Raw genomic sequence first — 20,873 nt, 5'->3', positions numbered from 1 at the left:
CACGCTTGTACACTCATCGCACAATACCGTACTTAACCATTTCAGGGCCCTGAATTATCATGTATAACATCTTTATGAGCTGCAAATTCTAGCAGCAGAAAGAATTTCTAACAACTCTCAGGTGCAGGAAAGCAACATTTATTGCATGTCACTTGAAGCCTTCAAAGATCTTGTCCTTTGATGCACTCTCAATAAGTTCAGCCACTTTGGCTGGTAGCATCGCTGGGTCACCTTCGTTGGCTTCTGAATTGCTGCTGGATTGCGCTTCACTGTTGCACTCGGGAGCACATGCAATTAGGCCAGCTTTCCTGAAGCCTGCAGTTACGGTAGACACGGACACTGCGGCTCAGGCATCGCGGACCCACTTGGCCAGCTCCCCAAACGAAGTGTCTGATGCGCCCAGGTGAAGTGTGGCTGTGCTCACCATCTGTCATCCACGACTCCCAGAGGGGCGGGAGAAAAGACTACAATTGATGGTGATATCAGTGGCTGCAGCATCTTTGTCATTTCACTAAAAATTGCCACAATGCAGTTCACGTACGCCTAATTGGCCTGGTATATAGAGGTCTATTCTGTTTAAAACCAAAAACCAATTTTCTGAAACTCAAGTTGGCATACTGTAAAAATCGGAATATAGGTAAAGCCTTGGCTTTGAGGTGAATAAAATAAAAGAATCTTGAATACAGCCAATCACAGAACATACTTTATTCGACCATTTGGCTCATACGTTCTCGGGGACTAAAAGAGTATGTAAACTGTCAGGATTCTCGTCTGGGGGTGGCTGCTAGCTGCTTATGACATCCCACAGCACATCATTGGGGATGTCCAAGGCATTTGTAACATTGTAACACTAGGCATGTGTAACATTGGCATCTGTCAATGAGTGTGACACACTGGGCACCTGAGGTGCATGGGAGCGATTATTGCAGCACACTGTAGTCTGTTCACTTGTTTTGGTGGTCTAGTTCCCAACGATGGCAGTTTCAGGTTTCTTGCGCAGTGTTCAGACTGCAGTGGCTGGCGAGACCTGTTGTCTGCGCTGCCACTTTATTCCAATGGATAGTTGTTCTTGCTTGCAATGGTCACAAATTAATGCCAGCACAGGGTGTTCAAGTCCAAGGGGCGGTCGTAGACTGAAGCTTTCAATGAAATTCAACAGTTGCAACCACTGTCAATGCAGGCAATTGGTGCAGTACCGTAATGCTCACGTTCGCTTCTGCATACTTTATAGCATTGTTTTTGAATGCCGCTATAGCCCAGACCTGCTAATTTTGCACCCTGTGACAGTAGTAACGCACATTTGCGAAGTTCGCAATTGCGACAAGAACAACAATGGTGGCACAATATTCGCCAGACTATGAGAGAAATTATGCTGAAGATGAGGGGGCACTTTTTCACTAACTTTCCTGGAAAAAAAAAAAAAAACCTGTATTCCTGTTCTTATGTTACTCTGTTTTTAACTTTATTTCTATGGAGCTTATGTAAATGAATGAACATGATGTGGGAGGTATTCTGCTGAAGCACTATGTCGCAGATAAGTGCTCATTCATTATGATAAAAAGTATGTAGTGATCAGAAAACAACGGCATGTAGGTTCGGGCTAGTTGATGGTAATTCATTATTACTTTTCGTTTGTGTTGCATACCCCCTTCCTCTTATGCTCACACACAAAGAAGTCTTAGATGATGAAAACTCTGCATGTTGGACAATCTCATGTACAGGAGTACCACTATGTCAAAGTACAATCCTGCCACATTCCCAAACCCCTGTGGGCGGGCTGTATTTTGTGATAATTTCATGATCGCAATGCGATCCCGGTGCTAACAGCGGTACAGCCTTTGTCCGATGCAGTGGTGAGTGGTGAAAAAAAAAATATGATTTTACGTTACTAGTGCATACCTGCCAACTATTTACAGTTTTATTGTAATATGCACAATTTTTAGGGCTTTACAGTAGATGTATTGACACCAGTAATTTCACAACTTAAGATTGTGCATCCAGTTGAGGGCAAAACCGATTTATTTTTTATAACGCAAATGCATTCTGCGAGTTATTTTTCAAAGCCTGATTTTTCGTATCCTCTTGGTTATTTAAACCTACCTGCAGCAGAGTCAGTCTTTTGTAGAACCACTGCATAACAGCAACCAAAATTTAGGCTGCTGTTCTGCAAATAATTTGATCAAGACAAATAAACCTCGTGAATATTCTTTTGTCTGTGGCACCATTGTTCTTGCTGCGATTATAAAACGGTGTCTGTTCACATCGTACCTAATAAACGAGTCTACAGTATTTAAGTAAGCAATCAATGTCTTGACTTAGACACCTTTTTAGTATTTTTGCCAAATTTTAGTATTTTTTAGCTTCAACTGTAGTGTTCACATTTTAAGGTTTGGGGGTCGTCTAGTAGTACTATAGTCAAGCCTGTTTCTATTGACCTCTAATACAGTAAAGCCTCGTTAAACCGTACTCGCTTAAACAGTGGTTTTGTTTTAAAAGTAGTAAAGTCATATCCCTGACTTTAATTGTACCAGCTTATTGCGTACCTCTCGATTAGCACATAGTGTGTGCACTTTTCGTAGCACAATCACGATGGTAGGTCGGCTAGGCAGAAGAATGAGCCTCAGAGATTAGAACGACCTCCAAGCGCAAACGCAGAGGACGCTTGAAAGGGTGAAGTCACATTAACATCATCATCATTTCGGCGCTGAGCCAGAGTGTGTTGTGGCTGCCTAGGGGTGGCCTGTGTTGTGACATCGTGCAAGCGAGGGCTCGCATCATGCCGAAGCTCGGACAAAAACCGGGTGTTCAGCAAAAAAGAAAAATTGGACATCGTTCGTACTGTTCTCAGCATGAAGTCTGCACTAGTATGGAGAGGGATCTACCATTGACTTCAGTGTGTGGCATTTGGAATGTGTAGAAGATGCTGAGCAGTGCTGCTGGAACTGCAAAAAGATGTCGGATTTTTCGAGGTTAGTTGCCTCTGTTATTGCCGAAGTGTCACCTAATCACAGTGATGAGGATGCCATTGAGAGCAACAGCATGGGTGATTCAGGCCCGACAGTGGAAAAATCTGCGCGTTGTGTCAACCTCATGTGGGTGTTCGCTGCGAAGAATGGGATGGCGGAAAAGCTGGCTTGCAGCTTAAGGAAGTTTGAGGCCGCTGTCATCGCTGCTAGGCCGTCGCAGCATTGAACAAAAATAGCACTTTTGTCGCGCGAAATTAATAAATACTGCATGTTTTTGGCCCTTTCATCGCACTCTATCTGACAGGTAAGTGGGTGATCTCGCACTATTTCGGTGAAGGAGTACTACCGTTTAGTGCATACTTTTTCCGAGCTCCGGCCAACTACGGTTTAACAAGGTTTCACTGTACTATGTACATTTGGAACTCTTTTGCATCGCTTGACTCTCTTTGGCGGCGTTTGCTCCTTGTGCCAGTAAAACGTGTATGCCATCATCATCATTGGAATTATTGCTCCACCGGCCTGCTCATCTGATAGGCACATTCATAAATGCTTGAAAGGCACGCATTAATAAAGTAATATTCCACAAACCGGGATATTGACTGCTTGACCTTGGCCCATATGGCCTCCACTAATTGCTGTAGCGGCCAGCTATTTGAGAACATTCCAAGGAGAACAAGCCAGTGCTTTGGTAAAAAAGTAGATGAAGTGTCAGCTAATTTTGTAAAACAGTGAGATTGAGAGGGAAACGAAATAGATTGTTGCAGCATTTTAAGAATTAAAAAAAATATAATAAACATTTGTATCCTGAAGTGGTGTAGTAGTGACCCATTAAAGGTATATGGGATCGGCGAAGCATATTAAAAGTAAGGCTCGCTTTAGAAGTCATTTAGGAAATTCGTTATATAAAAAAAAGAATGAAAATAACAGTTACATTTATTTTTAATTTGTTTCTGTTCTTCATATTCGCTTTGCCTCTCAGAACAAGATGCAGTGGGTGAGGCATCGGACTGGTGAGGAGCTGATTTCGGTCATCACTACAGATGAAGTGGTTCAGATTTGGAGTCCTGATGAGGTAGGTTGGCTTCAACGGTGAACAAATAAATCCGTTGTTGATGTGCTGTTGTGGAAATGCATCCCAAATGGTCAATGTTGTACTCTTGGGAGGAAACATTTGTTGACCACGGCATCAAAACTAAATTTAGAATATCTTATGGTGCAGCGGTACAATTACATTGATAAAACATGCAGATGTGGGCTGTACCACATCATTTCTGCCTCCATGCTTTGGCTGTGTTGACATTTCTTGCATTTATAGACCTTAGTTTTCGATTACACATAATCTTTATTACAGTAGAATCTCGGTGATACAATCACACCTGATACGAGCTTCGAGATGATACGACTTTTTCAAAAGTCCCAGCCCAAGCCCATTAGCTTACAATGTGTTGAATTTTCAATTTTGTGAACCGCCTTTCACGCTGTGAGGGATGATTCGAACAATTGAGCCATGGTGCATTCCCCGATGGAGCTGGCTGTTGTCAGGGTGGCAGAGCGGCCACACCAATCTGTCGGTCACATTGCTGTTGCCACTTGTCAGCCATTTTCAAACGTTGCAACTTTGTCAGGAGTGGGCAATCACGCATGACCCAGACTTGCTGCGTGAGCAAGATCGGCAACATTCGCTGCCATGCATAGCCTTATCTCAGTATTCCAGGCTTTCATCACCTTTGGTTTCTGAGGACCATCCGTGACTTCTCTACCTTTGCATTCATTATATTGCACGATACGAAGTAGCTTCGCTGCTGCAATGAAAAGTAAACAGATTTTCTTGTCTTGTACACGTCATGTCCTTATCATTATCTGGCAGCAGCATGGGTGCAACAACCGAAGAAACTCGGGATAACCAGGCAGATCTTAGAATGTCGGCCTTGGAATGCATGAAGCGCGCGTTTCAGGCCGACAGACTGAGTGCTTCCTGCGCGCCACGCAACTGCAGTAACGAATGGCAACACTAGTTTACCCTTTCTTACACTCGCTTTTGTTGCTTTTATTTCTGCCTGAAAAAATATAGTGCTGGGGCTTTCAGAATCTCCAATCTCTCGTGTTGACAGCAAACCCAAGATGGTGGCGCTGCATCAACGGAACGCCAAGCTTGCACAATGAGCGGTGCGATAGCATCTCCCAAAGCCTGATTTTCTTCCTGATATTTAGGACAAAATACAAAAACAAGTGCTATTTTTTCAAATTTTGCTGCGTATTCCAAATATTTAGACATGAGATAAAGGAAGGCCTTAGGATTGTGCAAAAAAATTAAGGAAAACTGAAATTTTGAGCAAGTCTGCCATTTCATTGCTGCATCACTCCTTAAGCTTAATTAAGTGTAACCGGCATGTGGATATGTGTGATCCGGCAAAGTAGTTGAGGCGTCGACGTTCGGCGGTGGTATGACTTCACCGGCGAGCTGCCGGGTATCCTGTGCCGACTGCGACAACGGAATCGCTTTCGGAAGCTTATTGCGTCTCGTACGTTTCTGCCCGTAACGATTCACGGACCGAAACATTTTTGGACATCCAGCATATCTAGCGTTGCAGTCGCGAGACTAAGACAAAATGGCGGCTGTTTTTGTCGTTTGAGCGCTCGTGGTCCTTGGAGCCAATCATGACTCGCCATCTTGGTCACATGCTCAAACTAGCCAATAATAGTGTGAGCCGCGAATTTTTTTCTGTTCTTTTTCTTGTGACTGCAGTGCCGGCAGTATTGCCGACCGATGAATAAAGAAAGGCAGAAACGTGAGCTTTCGAATTATACAAAAATGTCGCTGGCAGAGCGTGTAGTTCTTGAGATATGTGCGACGAAAATTGGCCGCGATTTGTTCCCAATTTAAAGAGCAACGCTCGCACGATAACGGAAGAACTACGTGGTATTTTGTAACCAAATTTCAGGGATAGACGCAGAAACGCATCAGGAACGCGGAAAATAAAAATTGAAAATTCGAATTTTGGGTCAATTTTCGGTTCCCAAGACCTGGGTCCCCTGTTAAGGTAATCGGTGTTAAAGGGCCCCTGAAACGGTTTGGACAAATTTTGTAGACTCGTAAGGTACAGTTAAAGTTAAAATCATTCGCACCACAGTTTGTGTGAAACGTCTCATATTAAGATAGCTATAGACATTTACAACTTACCCTCCTCCATAGACATGCATTTTCCCTTCAACTCGTTCGCCGAGTGATCAGGGCTAAGCTCCGCCTTCACTGGCTCTGCGCTATGATGGTGCAATTGTATTGTCGACTTCCGGTTCTCTAGGAGCGCGTGCGTGAAGCTTCTCCAAACTCTTCGCCAGCTGCTTGGCAGTCGACCCCAAGCGAGAGCTATGGAAGCAGCGTGCGTTGCGAGCATTCTGTCACACCGCCGAACGTGTCTGATATTCCGGTAACCACAGGCTAGCCGGGCCTTTTGACGGAACGGTGGAGGCATAAACTCAAGCTAATGAAGGAACTTTAGCATAGACGTACATGAGCTGCCTGATCGGTCTCCACGGTCCAGCCACCCGTTGGCACAGAGCTTAACCAGCCAAACAAAGAGCTAATATTGCTCTAACCAAAAACAATGTGTTAACGATTACATTCCTGCGAAAAATTTACACCAGCAGCAAAAAAGAATACATTTTGTTACTGCTACTGTGTGTGGCTGAGCTCTGTGCCACCAGGTGGCTGCACCGTGCAGACCATTCACATTTGCACTTCTGCTCATTCCGTGAAAAACACATAAGGGGACGCGGCCAGGCCCTGTCTCCTTGCCCTTGCGTTTACGCTAATACTGGGCTTGCGAAACGCTATCGCGTTAGTAACCTTCCGGTGTAAAGTGACGGCTGCAACCGTGCCAATCTTGGCGCCGATCGGATAGCGGCGGTCTGATGCGTTGCAGCCAGTCTGCTCGTCTGCTGCCGTGCAGAGGGACACGATGTCGCAGCTTGACATATTGCCACTCGCTACGTTTGCAGTCCACAACGCAACAAAGTCGAATCATAGTGCTCGCGAAAAGACTGAGACCGACTCTGACCGCGGAGCTCTTGTCAGAATGGAGCACGTTGTAACACAAGCAGACGCTTGCTGTGTGCCGGAAGTGCTTAAGTACTTAAGAAATTGTTCTTGTGCATTCTCTTTCTGTTACTTTCTTTTTATACAAACAAATTAACTAACATTCCAACTATTACAAACATCATTTGTTCACCATAAAGGTGTAAAAATTATAGATGACATGCCCTGGGCAGCCAATCAGATAGTTCGCGCACATGACGTCATATGGGGGATTTCGTCATATGGGTAGGGCTGGCTAAAAATTTCGCCAAGCAGTGTGCTGCAAGTGGCAGCGATGTAGATTTTAAAAACCTTATAATAAATTACACGCTTTACGCGGAGCACTTAGATGCATCAATTTATTATCAGAAGGACCTACTCTAACGACTCAGTACGTTTGTAGAAAACTGTAAAAATCGTTTCAGGGTCCCTTTAAAGGTTCATAACATCAGAGGACCACAGATTTTACTTGAAACAGGCGTAATAACATTAAAAAAAAGCTATGGAGGAAAGAACAATCGCTGAGTGATTTTTTTGGACACCCTCGGTTATGCAAATTATGCTACTATGCCACTTGCTCCCAAGATCCAATGCAGAACGGTGACCAAAATTTCAGACAGCGTATGGTGCCTTGCTTGATTTTTTAAACTGACCTGTGTATGTGATGTCGAAAACGGGACGACCATGATAACACAGTTGAATCCCAAATGCACATTGTTGTTTTTCTATTGTGTAGTGTTTTAAGACAAGGATAGGAAATGGAAATGAAATTGAGCTGGTGGGCAACATGTAAGTAATATGCCTGACATGGCAGCGCAAAACATGATGCTCAGATTGAGCATCCTGCAGGAAGGAACAGCGACACGTTCGGGTTATCGCATATTAAGAGTGCAGTAAGCTTCCAACGGCACTGTGCCCCAAGCAAGTGCAGTGAAATAGACTGGCAATGCTGTGAATGCAGCAATGAAGAATGTGATTTGCTGGTACCGGAATAGAAAACAGTGTGTGCTGACGTTTTCACGTGAGACAAGTGGGCGAGTATTTCAGGGAAGCTGCTGCATGGGAAGCTACTGTTCTCGATTATGCACACCTCGTGCTTTTTCCTTTTTACATGGGGTCTGGCAGCTAGAAAACTTATTGTAGGATCGTTGTGTGGCAATATACTGAACGCTGGTGCCAAAAAATAGTGTTTTCCGGGTCTCTATGAACCAGCAAAAGCAAGTGTAGCTGCATTAAGTCATTTTTTGTGTTCCTGATCATGTATGTTAGTGCGGTGAAATGCTGTGTAAGAAGATCGCATCAACAAGGTTCTGCTGTATTACAGTCCAGCCTACTTAGAACAGCCCCAGTTAAAAGGGGGCCATGACACCAAATTTTCAAGCTTGAATTATGCATTGCATGTCGCACTGTACGGATCCCACAGCAAGCTGTCAAAATTTTAACCCATTCAGTGCAGCAGACAATTTAGCAGAATGAAGGCGTCCAACTCAAACGATAAGATAGAATTAGCGGAACTGTCAAAACTGATCAAGGCGAAAATAAGTGATATTCGAAACCATAACATGAGAAAGACTGAAGAAGCAGTAAAAAATGGACACAGATTGAAATCAGTGAGAAAGAAACTTGGCATAGGACAAACCAGGCTGTATGCACTGAAAGATAAGCAGGGTAATATGATCAGCAATCTCGAAGCTATAGTAAACGAAGCGGAAGAATTCTATATTGACCTGTACAGTACCCAGAGGAGTCAAGATACCTCCATTGGAAACAGTTATAAACAGGATACAGAAACTCCTCCTGTAACTAGCGATGAGGTCAGAAGGGCCTTGCAAGACATGAAACGAGGAAGAGCGGCAGGAGAAGATGGAATAAGGCTATGTTTACACTTGCGAAACGGCAAGCAGGCGGAAAATCTTTTCCGCGCTTGTACAAGATGTTCACATTTGTTTTTGCCACTGCACTGGAAACCACTGCCGCTTTCGCCCACATCCGTTTAGTTTGCGTACGTTCGTCCACGTGGTGGCGCTGTTCAGCACACTATTTCAAGACATACGTTCATTAATTGACCCATCAGTTATTAAAAGGTATCATTTCGCGCAACTGCACGTGTCGTCTTAACTTTCGTCTACCATGGAAGATAAAGAAGACATAGTTTCAATAGTTTTAGATAGTTGCTTTTCCTAAATATAGACAATGAACAATGGAAAATGTTAAATTTTACGACCGGATGTTTACGGGCTAGTGCAGCTTCTGGTGAAATGGAACCGTTTTCCGCTTTGTCGTGGCAAAAAAAATGGTCCGAGACTGATCGGGCTCGCCGCCTGGTTTTCCGCTTGTTTCTCCGCCTAGGCGGGCGGATTTTGTCAAGTTTTTTCCACTTCCACCTGCTCCGGGAACAAGTGTGAACGTAGCCTAACAGTCAATTTAATCAAAGATGGAAGAGACATGTCAGAAGGCAGGTCGTGTAATGTGCAGGTTAGACAACCATTGGACCATTAGGGTTACAGAATGGATACCAAGAGAAGGGAAACGCACTCAAGGATGGCCGAAGACTAGGTGGAGCGATGAAATTAGGTAATTCACGGGCGCTAGTTCGAATCTGTTGGCGCAGGACAGGGGTAATTGGAGATCGCCGGGAGAGGCCTTCGTCCTGTAGTGGACATTAAACAAGCGGATGATGATGATGATCGCTTTTGTCGCAGTTGAACTGTAAAGCAGTCTGGCAACTTGACGAAATGGGCAGGGATAAAGTAAAACTATTCCCATCAAGTCTGCATTTAGCCCTAGTCATTGGCCTGAGACGTTTTGACCTATCACGGAGAGCCAATGGCGGCTTTGGAATAAAAACAGATTAGAATAGTTTGGCGTTATCTCAGCCATGAATTGGCAGACCCTTGAAACAGCTCTCTTGGGTTACAGAAAGGTTACAACACCAGAGATCTGTTCAGTGAAAAGAATTGTTTAAATATTTGAATATGCCTTGCAACAATGATTTTGCTGAAGAAAGCTGCGCAGGCAGTTCCACAGCACGAAATGACAACAGCACTATGTCTTAGCGCAAGTCAAAATTAAGTTTTGCCGTAGCGATTGCTGCATCCAGAACAGATCAAGCTTCCACTTTCATAGGACTGCTGTAAGGTACGGAGACAACCGGACAACACAAAAATTGTTGCAAGAAAAGAAGCAAGCGAAGCATCTGTCTACTTGAATGGCGCGTAGATAAAGCAGCAATAAAAGGCACCCTTCCCCTTAAAGCTTGTTTTCTCTGTCTTCTGACATACATAGCTTAAAAGACAGACTTGCAGTTGTACCCTCCCCCCCCCCCAAGTTCCAGGTTATTTTCTGTTTTTTTTTTTTTTATTCCTTTGCCTAGCACACTTCCATGTAACGTCCCTTAAGGGGGGACACGGCTCTTTGCGGCGAAAAAATCGCGAAAAAATCAATTTTTTGAAAACGAAATTTTCGATATCTACAGCTAATATTCCTTTAATTCACCAAGTTTCGAATCTCGGGGAAGAGTATTTTGTCCGCAATGTCAATTTATAACATCACTGTGAGCTGAATTCCGCGCAAAAACAGCCCTTTTTATCGCGGCGCGTAGCTCTTTTTCTACGCGCGCGATCGCCGCCATCTTGGTCTCGTTGGAAAGAGGAGCCTTCCTTCTTTAATTTCCCGCCAAAAGTGACTCTGTCAGTACGCCAGTGACGTTGAAATCCAGGGAGAAAAAAAGCCCGAACGTGCGATCCGATTCGTTGACTAGCGCACGTGACCAAAACCCGTGCTGTGGTTGGCTGCGCGAGGTTCCCATCGTCTGCTCCACTCCGCAGGCGACGCGACTGCGCGTCTCGTAGGTTGGTTGGCGCATGCCCAACGATGTCCGATCCACCGGGAAAGTTCGCCACGAAGCACAAGTTCGGCAAAAAGAATAAGCGATCAGCTTATAACTTTCCATAGCGCTCCATTCCTTCTGAAAGCATCGAGAGTAGCTCGCCGCCAACCGCAAATGATGCCGAAACCGCGGACGATGCCGAAGTAGGCCTAGCCAGCTCACAAATGAGTAAAATCGTTACGGACAGCGGCTGCGTTCGGCGTGACACTGCAATGTTGCAGCGTGCGGATTTGTTGCAGAGGGAGATGAATGCTCAAAAAAACTTTGAGTTCTTGCGTCAACGCCAGCAACAAAGCGGGTGCTGGAATTGCTCACTCGCGCCGACGGCGTTGCAGCCGCGCCAGTCGACGCCGAGGCAGGCTTCGCTTTCCTCAGTAGGACTCCGTGAACGGACTGATGTCGTCAAGTGCAAGGTGTGCGACGGCAGCGTCGCAGTAGGCAGAAGCGAACGGTAATCTGGCCTCGCCATAAAGATCGTTATCACGTGCGCGTGTTGCGGCGATATCGCGTCGGCATGGAGCTCGACCCGCGTGAACCTTGCCGCGCGCGCGATGCAAGCCACTGGGAATCGGCGAACGGCGCTAAACGATGTTTTTGCCGCATTTCGATGGCTGTGGTTAGAGCGACTACATTCCTGGTGGCTTTTAGCCACTTTCACGGCAAAATTATTTCTGTACTTTTGATTAAAAGTGAATGCATTTCTTTTTTCTCGTTATCTCAAAACACCGACTTTTCACTTGTACATAATGTAGGGTCAGATTTTGGAATTTATGCTTTAAAATTTTTCAATTCTGCTTTAGATCAGACAGTAGGGTAGCCACAATTCGAACAGTAAAGATTGAATTGCGATAAAATTACTAATATTTGATATATCAAAATAGTATTCCTACCATTATGTTCCTTATGTTTTCTAGTACCCAGGCATGTGCCAATACGAATATCGTAGCGCATTTTTTTCCCCTATTGTGTCTGCAAATTATGAACAATGAATTTCATTTATCTTCAGAACTAAATGGCCTATTGGAAAAATAATTATATTTAAAATCAGCACAAAAGTCTTAACAAGAATGGAAAGTTTCATGGATATTGATGGAAAACACCATGAACATTATTTGAATTAGTGTCCCCCCTAAAGAAGAAAAAGTTTCATTCTTGCCTGGTTGGACCCCTGTATCATCCTTGATCAATTTAATATTCAAGCATTTGCCGTAATCACCATGAACATGTCCTGAGATGTTTTTTCTCGTTTCCTCAAAACGACATTTTTGATGGTAGTGTAGTTTTGGAGTGACGATATCTCTGGTTCTACTCATCTTATTGCAATAATTCTTTTTTCGTCAGAAAGGTGGACAAATTGGGAATGCAGTAGGCCTAAAATATGAACAAATATCATTACAGAAATTTTGAAAAAGTAATAGTTTCTCCAGGGTTTCACTAATGCCTTCTGCTTACAAAAGTTTGACATGCTGTAACTTCAGCATAAATCAGTTTATAACATTCATTCTTGTAGCACTGCAACCTCTGATCATTCAACATCATTTTGATGTGCCAATCTCCTTCATTAACAGCCAGCATTGTAGAGAGAACTTGCCTCCAAATTTGTCCATACAAAAAAATATGAATTGCTTATATTTTGAAAAGTACTTGTTGCATGGGAAAACCAATTGAATATTTGAAATCAGCATGTCAAAATACACAAGTGATGGAAGTTTTATCAAATTGTGGCCACAAATAAAAAATGAAAATTTAAGTGGGGTGTTTCCCCTTAATAAAGGCCCAGCAGTGAGGCCTGTAAGGTATAATACGAGTAAAATAACTGAAATGAAGACGTGATTCGTCTGATTACGTCTATCCACGAACCACAATACATACCCATACCCGCTACTGGCGTCAGGGCATGTGCTGAGCAGTCGGCAGAATGAATGTGAGAGGATGCGAGGGAACATCACCATACCCTGCCTTGTGCTGTTGCTTTAGGAACCGCAGGGAGACCAGAGTTTAGCGCAGCCATGCACCCACTCCATCGGTTGAGTGTAGCAGACTCCCCCCTCCCCCCTCACACACACACACAAATTTTTCTCCCATGCGTAGCGCTGTCTGGCGAGCGCACTGAACTGGCAACCGGCATTTCATGATCTGTCCCTTACAGATGAGCGGAGTCGGTGCTGCTACTTTACTCTGTGGTCTTGGGCTTGTCCGAATGTTCAATATTTTCAAATGTTCGGGTGAATGTTATGATACCCCATATTTATTGCTTGAATTGTAGTATTTGGAATTTTTGAGGTGTTTGAAATGAATAAATTTGAAAACGTACAATTGACTGCTTAAGTGAGCTAGTCAAAGAAAGGCGAGGTCTTTTTGGCTTCATTAATGTACTGTTTGGTTTGTTTAAACTGCGATACCTTTGGGTTTCGCCCACATTATTACACTGCACTTCTTAATTGAGTAAAGCCACATTTCCAGTTAAGGTGTGAATGAGTGCATCTGGGTTTATTTGGCCTTTTTGCACTAATTACACATTACTACTACATGCATAGCTCTGTGCTAACTTGAAGCGTCTTTTTCGTTTGAAGCTGCATTCCTGCCGCCTTTTTCGCTGTCCTAGGTGCACTAGAAGGACCCCAATTGCCGTATTTTGATGAAAGTGGCCTGAAAGTGGCAGTCCAGGTCCCACGTACCCCAAATTGATCTGAAGTCTCCAAAGAAGACCTTGGCTTCAAAAAAAAAAAAAGCCAGTGAAATTTTAAAAATGCCACATGACAATGTGCCCGCGTGCCAAGTATTGCTGCTCTCTGAAACATATTTTTTTCTTTTGCAGGTTTCTGCCAGAAAAATTATTACCAGATCAGACTTGACTTCTATGTTCAGTGTAAGTGAGAGGTCCATTTCTTAATCCTTAACGATGTACTCATCCTAATGTGTTCCTTGTCATATGTCCAATTAGAAATTAGTCATTTTAAGTTCGCTAAAGAAGAAAACGGAGTGAGAGAAATCCTATGGTGTTTGACTGGTCAGCACGAGGTCGTGGGATGGAATCCCGGCCACAGTGGCTGCATTTCCATGGGGGCAAAATATACAGAAACACTTGTGCACACTGAGATTTAGCTGCACATTAAAGAACCCAGGGGGTCCAAATTTCCATTGTGCTTCACTACGGCATGCCTCATAATCAGATCGTGGGTTTGGCGCAAGGAACTCCACAATTTAATGAATTTTAATTTTAAAAGAAATCTCATCTGAACAAAAATAGCACTTGTGTCTTCCATAACTCCTGCATGACGAGTAAGGTGGTGTAAAACTGAACTTTTCTACTAAAGAAATGAAATCTTTTTTCTGTACAATCACATTTGCCTGCTAGAAGAGCTGCCACAAACTTATCGTTTCTTGAATCAAAGGTGAACATTCGACAAAGATATGCCTGGTTGGGAAGAACTGAAAGAATAAATTCCAACCAAGATTGATTTTAAAAGCCCAATGTTTGAGGGGTAGATGGTGTGGACCTTTCTGGCCGTGACGCAACCCCAGTGTCGGCTTGGTTTCAGGGAACGAGCATAACAGGGAATGAACGTAGCAATTTATTTTTGATTATGATTGGTATACAAATAACATAGTCAATGCAATATGCACATTTCAGTGTTCTGCAGCTGTTGTTAGTAAACATCATCATCATCAGCCTGACTATAAAATCCGTTCAACATCCGAATCTGACGATGCGGAACCCTCTTCCTCGCATGCGACTTTGTCCGACTCCGAGCTCGGCTCGTATTCTGAATTGGAATTGAGCCACCGCTCCAATGAGCAGGTGAAGGTCCTGCGCGCTGAGCCATCCGAAAGTAACCGTGCGCAGGGAGGATGCGGTTTCAGTTGCCCGCACAACGGAGAGAAATGGGACCGACGTTGCGGGATCAAGAAGACAGAGGGAGATGGGAAAAGGCTAAACAAAGTTCGAAGGGCTTTACGTTTACTGCTGCAAGTCGGAAGCGAGGGTGCGGCGAGAGAGCGAAAGCAGCAATCGAGTCACTCATTTCGGAGAGGCAATGGCACGTGCGCCTGAACTTGACGCGCCGTAGCAGGAACACCAACAGAAGAAAAATAAAAACCTTCAAACCAGCGGAGATGGCAGAACAACCCTTGAACCCATAACCACTCCACACGCCACGCATGATCCAGCGAATGCGGAGCCACCGCTCCACTCAGCAAAGAGAAAGTGGGGAGTGGCAGTCGCACAGTACTCTTCAATACATGTACTAACACAGGTCGAGGCGAATATACGAACTTGTAGAAAGAGTCAACAGATGGCGTGGCCAATCCAGGAACGTCAGCTTTGCGCTCAGGCGCGAAATTTTGAACGCGCGATAGAGAACGTACCGGTACGTCCGTGACAGTGAAAGGGTTAAATGCGTTTTTAAAATTAATTTTGGTCGGAGTTTCTTTATTCTTTAATTCTATATTTTTTGGCTTGCATGGGAGCCAGATTACTACTACTACTACTACTACTACTACTACTACTACTACTACTACTACTACTACTACTACTACTACTACTACCGTCAAATGCTGCTTAGCCTTTGCAGCCTAACTTTTGCTTAGTTGTAAAATATTGTTTATCACTGTAGTTCCTGATAGCTTCAGCTGGCTGCTAATGTTGGCTATAAGCATGCCTTAGATTGGCACTTCAAAAATTTGAGAAATCGCATGCTGTGCAGTGATGCACCTCTTGCCATAATTGTATTTCAGTTGGAAAATAATCTGCTACAATAGTGTCACACGCAGGAACATTAGTGCCCTCAAACGCGCTGCTACCGAATAATCTATGCTGCATGCATTCTGTTCAGAGTAGTTAATTTCCTCTTTACTTTCCTTGCTTCATTGTCTATTGGCTTTGTGTGGTATTCCTATTGAGTGTTATTGCTTGATACCCACTGTGGTGGCATAGTCGCTTTGGCAATCTGCTGCGAAGTCTGAGGGCACGGGATCAAACCCTAGCCCCGGTGGCCGCATTTCGATGGGGGCAAAATGCTTAAAAAAAAAAATATATATATATATATATATATATATATATATATATATATATATATATATATATATATATATATATATGCCTGTGTACAGAGCATTGAGTGCATGTTAAAGAACCCTGGGTAGTCGAAATTATTTCCGAGTCCCCCCACTATGATGTGCCTCATAATCATATTGTGGTTTTAGCACGTACAACTGCAGAATTAAAATTTTGTAATGTTATTGCTTGTTGTATTTATTCCGCCAGTGGTTGATTGATTGAAGTGCTTGATTTGCCTGTGTCCTTTTATCTACAGGAGCCAGTTCGAGTCGATCATATTGTGGATAATGTCATGTTTGAGGACAAGATGTACATCACAGCTGGCTCTTCAAAGTAAGTTGGTGATATCTTTCATGCTCTGAAGGATTTGCTAAGTTGTTTTCTGACTGCTGAATGGACAGATCTAAACTTTGTGGATGAATTCATTGAACAGTGCAATACGCTTGCAACAATATTCTAAGTAACTGAAGCGTAATCACTATAACCAGTTATTATATGAGGGAGCTTAACTGCTCGAGGATCACATTTCTCGTGGCGGCTACATTCATGGGGGGTGAAATGCAAAAGCACCCGTGTCCCGTGCATTGGGTGCTCTTTATAGAGCCCCAGGGGGTCAAAATTAATACGGAGCCTCCCCCTACGACGTGCCTCATAATCAGATCGTGGTTATGGCACTTAGTAAGCCCCCCCCCCGGGTCACATTTTTTATTGCAGGGTTAAATTCCTTAGTGACTTATTCCTAAAGGACCAAGGCACTTATTTTGAGAAAAAAAAATGCAAATTTCTTTAGGTTACATTTAATTGAGTGCTGTGCTCGAGATAATTTGTAAACCTGAAACATCTTAGGCTCTTTGTGCCATCTATGGTACTCGGAAGTTGGTTAAGCAAATTTTAGGTAAATTTTTTATATGATAGACGACGTGACAAAGCTTATCAACTATTGATTGCACCTCATTTTCTGACATGGGAGACTGGCATAATGTTCCAGACTGGCGCAAGTTTCCTGGCCAATGTTGCAGCAAAAAGCAAATGACTGCATTCATTCTTGATGCGAAAGCTTGCAGCACTAGTGTGGAATGGCTGCAGTGCTTTAAGAATCGCTACAACATTGTAGGAAAGGCTGTCTTAAAGCGAGTCTGCAGATGCCTAAGCAATGGTTAAGTGGCTGAAAGAAGACTGGCCTCAGATTCTCGCGAAATGTCAAGCAGCATTTTCAAGCATGGGAAACAGGCCTCTTCTGGCAGACGGTGCCACGGCAAACTTCATGTACTTTGAGCCATGCAAGCTTGAAGTACATGCTTGAAATAGACAAAAACTTAATTAAATCGAAACCGTATCACGAATTACTTAGTTAAATGGCAAAATAAAATACATGGTTTTCAATGGAACTAAGATCGGGAAATAAACATACAGTCAAACCCATTTATAACAATACCGCTTTTAACAATATATCGGATATAGCAATGGACAGCCGCGGCACCGTCACCTTTGCAGTGTGTTCTATGGTAAAATAAACCGCTTATAACAATGCTATCATACTAGATTGTCGGTTACAACAATTAAATGTAGTCATTTGGAGCCAACCCTCACAGAAAAAAGCGCTAATGCAGCGACCCCGCCGGCCAAACTACTCCGCCAAAAGCGTGCGCGTGTATGCGGAGCCGCCCGCACAGGGGCGGCGAAGCTATTGCCGATGGAGCCATTACAGAACTTTGGTCTACGGTGCGTGGTGATGACAGCAACGCGGAGGGGCTTCAAGAATTCTTGCACGCCGACAATGCAGTCGCGACAAACGAAGAATTGACTGACGAGGCGATCGTTGCAGCAGTCACCGGCGCGGAAGACAATGACAGCAGCGACAACGAAGATGAACCGGAACCTGTACAAAACAGGAGGCCTCAAGAATGATGGATTCCCTGCAGGACTTCATTCTTGCAAAAAACCTTTCGCTCGGACATGTTCAACATTTGGATGCCCTCCAGAAAGACGTCGGCAAGATTGCCGCGAAGCAGTCGAAACTCGCCGATTACGGGTTTGTTTCAGCAAAGAAGTGAGAAGTGCAAGCTATTTTGCCCTCATTAAATACTCTTAGGTATTCATGTTTTCTTTGTTTTTTTTTGGGGGGGGGGGCACTAAGGGATTTTCAAGCTGAGAGGCAGCCGCAACAACCTTCTCGTATTTTTTACAAGGCCCCTTTCGGGACCACCAAAACGATGCCTCGGTGGAGCTGGCATGTCACTTGCCGTCTGTGACCCCTCTTTGCAGTTGTTATGCTTTTTTTCGTGCAACCTGTTTATAACAATTATCGGTTATAACAATGAAATTTTCATGGCACTTGAACATTGTTAAAAGTGGACTCGACTGTAGTTTGTTACTTTGCAAATTTCATTAAATCGAGGTTCATTATGTCGAGGTTTGACTGTACTATATCGGAAAGCTCAGCCACTTCTGCTAGCAGCATTCCTGGGTCATCATCGACCACTGAATAACATTTAGGAGATGTAGGCACGTTGCTAGCATTGCCTCTGTGGCTTGGCGTGCTAATAGAAGAAACGCTTATATTGGTCGCGCCAGTGTGAACGTTTTTGTGCATATATCTCACACCGTTGTATAAGTTGCACTGACAACAATTTGGAAGGGGAAATGCTACTTCAAATCTGGCAAATACAGTAATTTGATGCTTCAAAGACGACTCATTTTCCCCATTAGCCTGCCCATATTCCAATTTTTCTGCACCGAAACTAAGAATTTTGTCCTCCAAAAAGCACTGCAGAGCTTTTTCAGTGGCTTCACCCCTGAATGAAACACTGGCCTCCACACCCTTCCGTGTGAAGGCTCAGGTGAGGCCAGAGTGCTCCATGGAAGCAACTATCAATGGGATAATCTTTTATAACTTGCATGTTATTATTTACACCTACTGTTATCACAACTGTGGTCAAAAAGCCAAAATTTTATGGAAGAATGCTTTTATGTTCTTTGCTTCATATTTCTATCGGTGCATAGGAAATGACACAGTGTATCACATTTTATTGTCTATTTTGTAGGGGTCTCTGCCTTCTGTGGAATGTAACAGACCAGCCCGAGCTCATCTCTGTTCTTTGGCGTGGGCACAGGGATTTGCCAAGAGTTTCGGCATTGACCAAGGTATGCTCTTGCGAAAGGTGCTGCTGTTTAGTCAATTATTTTTCCAACCTCAGTTATTTGAACTTCACCTAGGCACATTACACAGCCCAGTGGACATGCATCAAGTAAAGCAGTGCAAAATAGGGGTTTTCTAGGGCTGTTCAAATCGCAAAATTTCTTAGTAGAATCAAGTATCAATGTTTAAGAAAAATGACCTTGAAATAAAAAAAAAGAATCAAATACTGAATCTTTTTTTTTTTTTCATTTATAAACAAACTGAAATCTAAGATGAAGGCTTATTTACATTATTTGATGCATGTGTCACAACTGTACTTCCGGACAGCTGAGGAGCTTGTAAATAAATATGGCGGAAAGTTGATCATATCTGGCACACCCTGTCTATGACAATCCAAGAACAGCGTGCCGCCAGATCTTAAAGAAGCGAAGTGTAATACTCAAGCTGGGATGCTAGTGGCATGCCAGAGCGAGCGGACGCACGCCACATCGACTCCGTCAATTTCGACTGATTCAAGGGGGAAGAGAGGTTAGGAAACTTTTTTTATTTTCTTACTAAATTTAATGAAAATTGTCACCGATAGCTTCTCATGCCGATTTCAAAAATATAATTACTTTTTAAGGGGGGAGGCTACCCTGGAGACCAAACTTTCTTACTTTTTAAGATATCCAGATGAAACTTTCAGGGTATGTTCACACCACCGATCTATGAGGAACCGCAAAGTTTCATGAAGATATGTTTATTAGTTCCAGAGTTATTGAGGTCTAACTAGCTGATTCATTTATATGCCTGAGGAAGAGCCTGGAGAAATGCCAGGACATCGTAGGAAGCTGAAATTCACTGTGATGATCCCTTGATAGATATCCCAGGGGGCTAAAGAGCCCTTTTCTTTATTTCCCCTCCAAAAAATTTTAAGACAACTTTGAATTTGATGTAGCCAGTAATGACCACATTCATCAAAAATTAATTGCTTATTATAAATTAACTGCACCAACTTTCAAAAAAAGAAGCCTGTTACCCCCTGGCAAAGTCACGCAGGAACAGAATAAAAAAACGGCATACAAATCTGAAAAGCGGTTCTTGAGATATCGCCTTCCCCAGCATCACTACTAGCGAAAAAATACATTCTGAGAAAACAGGCCGTAAAGTTGAACACGTGTCTTTTTTTTATTAGAAAGCTCCTGCGGAGCTTCTAATTAGCTCTTGCGGCTCCAGGCACACTCAGTGTGTCGGATTTTCGGCTGGCGACAGCCGAAAACACAGTTTCGCCGCTGAAAAGCGTCTACGCAGTCGGCACTTGCTACGGAAGATCGGAAGTTCGATGCTCGTACAAGACGCATATCGCACTCCCGTGCACCGAACATCTACACTGTCTTGGGCTTTGCCGGCATCGTGTGCAGCGAAGAACTAGCAAAAAAAAAAAAAGCTGAGCAAATAATCTAAAAGATTGTGCTAGGCGATGAACAGCTCGAAAGCAGGCGAGCAACGGACGCGAGCGCGGCATCAAAGGGAGCAGCCGCCGCCGCCCGCGCAGCAGCCAATGACAGGGGCGCTTTAGCCCGCGGGATTTGAACGCGCCGCTCCGGCCAATCAGCGCTCCGCATCAAATCGCAGGAAAACGCCAATAGCGCCTCAACCGCGCCGACGATGCCATTTTGCAAGGCGGCAAAATAGAGACAAAGAAACCACGGTCAAAACGACGCCAAGATGGCGAGGGCAGGCCGCATGGTCCGGGAATGGCGCGC

At 43.8% G+C, this 20,873-nt stretch overlaps 1 protein-coding gene across 2 annotated transcripts in view; it reads left to right on the top strand.

Moving 5' to 3' along the window:
• Positions 1-20,873, top strand: part of LOC139051896 (serine/arginine repetitive matrix protein 5-like) — a 77,449-nt gene that overhangs the window by 32,447 nt on the left and 24,129 nt on the right. For both annotated transcript variants that reach the window (XM_070528939.1, XM_070528935.1), the window contains exons 8-11: positions 3,946-4,038; positions 13,749-13,799; positions 16,246-16,322; positions 19,034-19,133. In XM_070528939.1, coding sequence (XP_070385040.1) covers positions 3,946-4,038; positions 13,749-13,799; positions 16,246-16,322; positions 19,034-19,133 — 321 coding nt within the window. The remainder of the gene's footprint in view (positions 1-3,945; positions 4,039-13,748; positions 13,800-16,245; positions 16,323-19,033; positions 19,134-20,873) is intronic.

Source organism: Dermacentor albipictus, chromosome 1 (genome assembly GCF_038994185.2).
Source record: "Dermacentor albipictus isolate Rhodes 1998 colony chromosome 1, USDA_Dalb.pri_finalv2, whole genome shotgun sequence".
Classification (NCBI taxonomy): Eukaryota; Metazoa; Arthropoda; class Arachnida; order Ixodida; family Ixodidae; genus Dermacentor; species Dermacentor albipictus.
The sequence above is the reverse complement of the archived record's forward strand: the minus strand, read 5'-3'. Positions and strand labels throughout refer to the sequence as shown.